At 45.2% G+C, this 5,827-nt stretch overlaps 1 protein-coding gene across 1 annotated transcript; it reads left to right on the forward strand.

The window, feature by feature from the left end:
• The first annotated feature begins 63 nt into the window (after window positions 1–63).
• On the forward strand, window positions 64–5,741 carry LOC133151933 (zinc finger and BTB domain-containing protein 5). Its single transcript, XM_061275361.1, has 4 exons — window positions 64–571; window positions 1,320–1,533; window positions 1,810–2,601; window positions 2,930–5,741. Exons 2-4 carry the CDS (start codon window positions 1,324–1,326, stop codon window positions 4,052–4,054), a joined length of 2,127 nt encoding a protein of 708 aa, XP_061131345.1. The 5' UTR covers window positions 64–571; window positions 1,320–1,323; the 3' UTR covers window positions 4,055–5,741.
• Window positions 5,742–5,827: the final 86 nt, after the last annotated feature.

Consider the following 5,827-nt stretch of genomic DNA (forward strand, 5'->3'; position numbering starts at 1 on the left):
AACGATGGTTGAGTCCGCAGTAGTGTCACCTCGTGGACAACCGTTGAACTGCGGATGCTCACCTCAGCGAGGTCAATGAGAACAGCGCCGCCCTGTGAGTCTGGTCGGGAAAATCTGTCTGAGGAGGGCAATGAAATAGAATGACTGTGTTTATATCCTTGTTTTTAAAACACACATATCCGTCGCTCTCTGTTCCATCAATAGTTTTCATTCCTACCAGTCCCACTGGATGCAACTACAATGCGCTGAGGAGGTAACAGTTGCTGGAGTGAACAAGACCCGTTAGGCTCTCTCGCCCCTCACAAGGCAGACTGCCATAGAAACGAGTAAATCCCCACGGGACGTGGATCCTGGCTGTAAAGATTTATTTTAACCAGCTTGGACGACAGTTCAACTCGTCGAGACACTTAAGTTGCCGATTTAAACCGACGCTAAATAAACCTGGCTGACTTAATGCTTCTCCTCTCATCACCCTGCCTTGCTGGCAATTAGCTGGTCAATAGCCAGCTAACTTTAGCTTCGCCAGGGCCCGAATTCTGCTGATTTTTCATCCATCTTTTGGCTGGTCAAGGTAATTTTACGACGACATCCTGTATTTGCAGTGTATTTCCAATGAATTGATCCGTTACCTGTGCGTCAAAACAAACTAGCTAATTGTTGGCCATATATGTCAATGGCACTGCTACAAGGCTATCGTCTATGAAGAAAGGATGCTCTTGTAGTTTATACAAAATGAGACTTATCTTTAATAGCCAAGTCGATTTACTGGGACACATATGGATTGTGCCCTCTAGATAAAAGTGTTGTGACACTCTCAGGAAGTTGAGTAGATCGACCAAAGTAATAGTAAATCGGGGGATTTGTTATTTGTTTGCCATCTATCAATCTGCCGTAATATTTGACCTTTTTAGGAAATTTATTATTAGAGGTGGGTCCAAAGTGCAGTTTTCATAATTTATATACAAGAGGTATTTTAGTGTGTAATAAGTGTTTTTCCAAATCACTTGTTAAGAAAGTACTCTATGGAAAAACTACTCAAGTACTGAGTAACTGAGCTAAAACGATAAAATAAATAATCTTAATATAAACAATAATCTTTATAAAATAACAAAGATGAAGGTGATTTCAGCCCAGCCTATTTCATTGCCACTTGTTCAACAGCAGAATATGCTCGCCGGGCAGAGAAATAAAATGTGAAATGTTTTTGTAAAGATGAGACCCTAAAAAGGCAAAATGACAACTGACTGTAATGCAATACAACAGCGGAGGAAACTGAATGTTCATCTGCCATCAACCTGTTTCTATCCTGTTATCATTAGGAGCATGGACTTCCCAAGCCACTTTGAGCAGATCTTCCAGCAGCTCAACTATCAGAGGCTGCATGGTCAGCTGTGCGATTGTGTCATTGTGGTGGGCAGCCGACATTTCAAGGCCCATCGCTCCGTGCTGGCGGCCTGCAGTACCCACTTTCGAGCATTGTTCACGGTTGCTGAGGGAGATGCCAGCATGAATATGATCCAGCTGGACAGCGAGGTGAGAACGCTGATGATTCGTTTCACAGTCTAAACTGTTTCCATTACAAAAGATCTAGATCGGTGGGTGCTGCTAATATTTGTTAAATTTGGGTTTGTTGCTGTCATTTGAGACACTTTTGTGCAAATTAATTTGACTTAACTCATTAACTGGACAGACAGCATTTTTTTTTTTTCAATATTGGTAATTATTATCCAGTGCAAGGCATAAATTTACTGTTGAGCTCCACTTTTAGCACAATGCATGCAACCAATCAACAGCCTTGTGTGTTTGCAGGTGGTGACCGCAGAAGCCTTTGCGGCCCTGGTGGACATGATGTACACGTCCACCCTAATGCTCGGTGAGAGCAACGTGATGGACATTCTGCTCGCCGCCTCCCATCTGCACCTCAACAATGTGGTCAAAGCCTGCAAGCACTACCTGACCACGCGAACCCTACCCATGTCCCCGTCATGTGACAGACCCCCGCCTCACCACCAACAGGAGCAGCAGAGGCACAGGCAGCAGGTAGCAGACTTGGGTAACCTCCCTCTAGCCACCAATGCTAACCTGGCCACAAATGCCGCCACCTCAAAGTTGCAGCGCTCCTTCTTGCTGCAGCAGCTCGGCCTCAGCTTGGTGAGTTCCGCTTTAGGCGGGATTGAGGAAGACAGCAGAGTGGTGGAGCAAAGAGCCTCATTCCCTGTACGTCGCTTCCATAAGCGCAAAGCCTCACCGGGCCTAACAGAGGAGAGGCCCAGACAGAGGCAGCGCCCCTCCGCCCCAAACCTGGGGTTACTTTCGGAAGAGGGCGCAATTGCGGATCGAGAGGAAGGAGGGCTTCTCTCGCCAGATTCCCACAAGATGGGGGATGACTCCAAACTGGATACAGGCATGCTGTGTGCCGCACAGGACGATCCTCAGATGCCGAGCCAGTCAGATAGTGGGCGCTGTGTGGGGAACGACATGGGGATGATGCAAGGAGGAGTGGGCAAGGAGGAGGATGTAGAAGATGGGGACCACCAGAGCAACAGGGTGAAGATCAAATCAGGGAGCGAGGGGGAGGAGGAAGAAGAACCAGAACAGAAGGTAAATTTTGTTGGTTTAATTAAGCGTATTTTCTTTTTTATTTCCAATTTAAGGCCCAATTTAAAAATGTGGAATTTACAGTAATAAAATAAAACAGATCGCCAAAAGATTGAGGCATAAATTAATAAAGAATACAACAGCCAGATTTCTAAATTACCAGCACTCGTTTGCTTAAACTACAAGTTAAAGGAGCATTGCATACAATCATTTTTCGCCATCTTGATCAATTGCCAATAATTTTGTCCAATCCATTTTGGAGTTACAAACCATGTTGGCTGAATAGATTTCCTGTCACTTGAATGTCCGCTGCACCTCTGGTCTTTTTCAGGTGCTCGTCAAACAAGAGCCGCTGAGCTCACCCGAGCCCGCAGACGAAATTAGTGACGTGACATCACAGGCGGAGGGCAGTGACCCGGCCGGACCAGTGAGCCAGGAGGAAGAGGAGAAGGTGGAGCTGAGTCCCGAGAGCAGCGACCGCAGCTTCACCTCAGAACCGCAACCCAGCTCCAACTCGCTGCTGCAGTCCGGCTCTCAACTTCTCCTCAAGAGCGGCATGGGAAGAGGCAGAGGAGGTTTTGGGTGTAGTAACTCGCTGAACAGCAAACCTGATTTCAACATTTCCAACTTCCTCGGCCAAAAGAATTTTGGGAGTGGTGGCAGTGGTTTGATGGGTGGAGAGGATGACCTTCCCAACACCACCACTGGTGATGCTGTTGCTCATAACTTCCTGTTGAGACAGGAGGCTTCTGGACCGTCCAGTTCTGCCCCGTCCTCTTTGCTACAGTCCAGCCCACTCAGCAGTGAAGGTTGCACTCGTTTTGGAAACAACATAGAGGCCGATTCCCTCTTCCTTCGCCCTCTTCACGACGGTTATGGGAACCCAAGAGGAAGTGGGGGCAGTGAAGGGCGCGGAGGTGTGGATCCTTATGGTTTGGATTTCCAGCGCTCCAGTCTGGGGCTGCACTCCCTGGGGCGACCAACACGAAGTCCTAGTGGAGCCACCCCCACCGTTCTGGGTTATCCCGGCTACAGGCGCATCGTCCCAAAGGAGGGCGGCGCCCTCCAGGATCCCGCCTCCTCCTCGTCCAGCCTGGCAAGCCCCATGCTCCTTAACGAGAGTTCAGGCTACAACATGGCTAGCGGCAGGCCCACCTCCCTCCCTCCTCAGCTGACACGTGCCTCGGCAGACGTGCTATCCAAGTGCAAGAAGGCTTTGTCGGAACACAACGTCTTGGTGGTGGAGGGTGCCCGCAAATACGCCTGCAAGATCTGCTGCAAAACCTTCCTGACACTGACCGACTGCAAGAAACACATCCGAGTCCACACGGGAGAGAAACCCTACGCCTGCCTCAAGTGCGGCAAGCGTTTTAGCCAATCGTCACACCTCTACAAGCATTCCAAGACCACATGTCTTCGATGGCAGAACAGCAACATGGCCAATGGGCTAATGTAGAGCTTTTGAGAAGGATGCTTGAAGTCAACCTTGATCACATGCGCAACAAGCATGGTGGTTAGCCATCACATAAGTCACAAAGTTGTCCTGAACAAAGTTAGCTAAAGACATCATAATAGGGACTGGTAACATTTCATGATTGTTAGTTTATTAGTCAGACAATGCATCGCCCTGTTCACTGCTTAGTGGAGCTTTCCATACAGCTCCAGAGACTTGCGCAATCAGTAAGATAGGTTGTCTTTTTTCTTCAAAATCAACTGAACCCTGACTGCCGGGGGATACCTTTGCACCTTTGACTTTTCGCTTTACTGATTGGACTTAGCTACCAGAGATGTGTACCTGTTCACTCTTTAAGTGTGTGGCATCATTTAGGATTTATCACGGTTCACTGGAAAAGGCAAAGTGCACCTTAATTTGCATTCAGAAGCATGACTAGTATCTCTACCCTTAATTGTTACCGATGGGGGTTAAAAGCAAAGCATTGTGTGAAGGAAAACTGCCATTCAGCAAGAATTCCCAAGACTTATCGAGCATTTGCAGGTCAACCTTCTAAAAGAACACAAATGTACACTATAAATGTTTACTGTGCTTCATTTCAGTGCTTTCAAACGTGTCTTAACCATCTCACATTGTGCATGTGTTTTATTGCTCGTCTTATAGCAAATAACTGATTCTGAATTTCTCTTTTTAATTATGACTGTTACAGTGGGCAGCTTTGATACGCTCTGCTCTGCCCTCTTCTGTAATTTTTTTTTTTCTTTTAGTAAAATCATTGACTTTTCAAAATAGGTTTACAGTATTTGCGCTGGTTTCATGTGTTCCTCTACCTGCGACCAGTTGACGCGTTGTACAAGGCTTGTTTGTTTCTTGCCCATCATTAAGATCACACAGCCTTATTGGCAGGTTGTAAATAGGCGCAGAGTTCAGTCAGTGTTACATAAGTGAACTGAAATGGAGTTTAAAAAAATGTGGATTAAAACAAAAAGTGTACTTTTTTTGTGTCACTAGATGCTCTGTGAGGATCACAATCATTCCTATTGTGCACCGTTTTTGTACTGAGCAATCGTTTCCTATGAGAATTTAGTTGGAAACCTTATCAAAAGCACTCAAAAAGTCAAACTGAAACACACCCGAGAAAATTTAAAAAACAAAAATGAAAATGCTGTGTGAGCCACAAAATGTTTTATTTTTCAGTGTATTTTTTTCACTGGTTCTAAACTCAATATTGTTTCTTCAAAACCTACCAGAACACATATGAATAAATTCCGACTGAATTCTTGTCCAAACACGTTACAGTTTAACTCTACCTACACAACTCATTGTTGTAACGTGAAGCTATTTTCTTGATTGTTTTGAATTCTTGTAGTCTATAATATAAAATAACCGCTCAGTACTGATAGACCTCTGTGTCACTCACATTTAATTTCATTTGAGCATCAGGGTAGTGAATGATATTGTCCATTGCACTTTGCAAAATATATGCTTGGTCCCAACACAAATGATGATCCTGGTTGCTGCCTTTTTGCTTAAAAAGCATTTGTTGATCGAGAGCAAACGGTCAGGATTTCTTGTGTTCATTCCTTGTAATGTCAACATCATGTGACCACAAGATCACCTAGGGGTCTTGTGGATTGTAAAGTCCGTTCAGTTGTACATGCACACTGAATTAAAAAGAAAAACAATGAAATATAGTTGTGATGTATATATTTTTATGAACATCTTTCCTATAAGATTCTAAAATGGGCGTCTGCGTCGTTTTGATTTTTTTGCCAG

This window comes from Syngnathus typhle, linkage group LG3, assembly GCF_033458585.1.
Source record: "Syngnathus typhle isolate RoL2023-S1 ecotype Sweden linkage group LG3, RoL_Styp_1.0, whole genome shotgun sequence".
Classification (NCBI taxonomy): domain Eukaryota; kingdom Metazoa; phylum Chordata; class Actinopteri; order Syngnathiformes; family Syngnathidae; genus Syngnathus; species Syngnathus typhle.

Bases quoted from the DNA above. Each gene is read 5' to 3' on its own strand.
- LOC133151933 (XM_061275361.1), top strand. From the start codon at position 1,324: ATGGACTTCCCAAGCCACTTTGAGCAGATCTTCCAGCAGCTCAACTAT. The intron at 1,534-1,809 runs GTGAGAACGCTG...GTGTGTTTGCAG, and splicing joins TGATCCAGCTGGACAGCGAG to GTGGTGACCGCAGAAGCCTT. The intron at 2,602-2,929 runs GTAAATTTTGTT...GGTCTTTTTCAG, and splicing joins AAGAAGAACCAGAACAGAAG to GTGCTCGTCAAACAAGAGCC.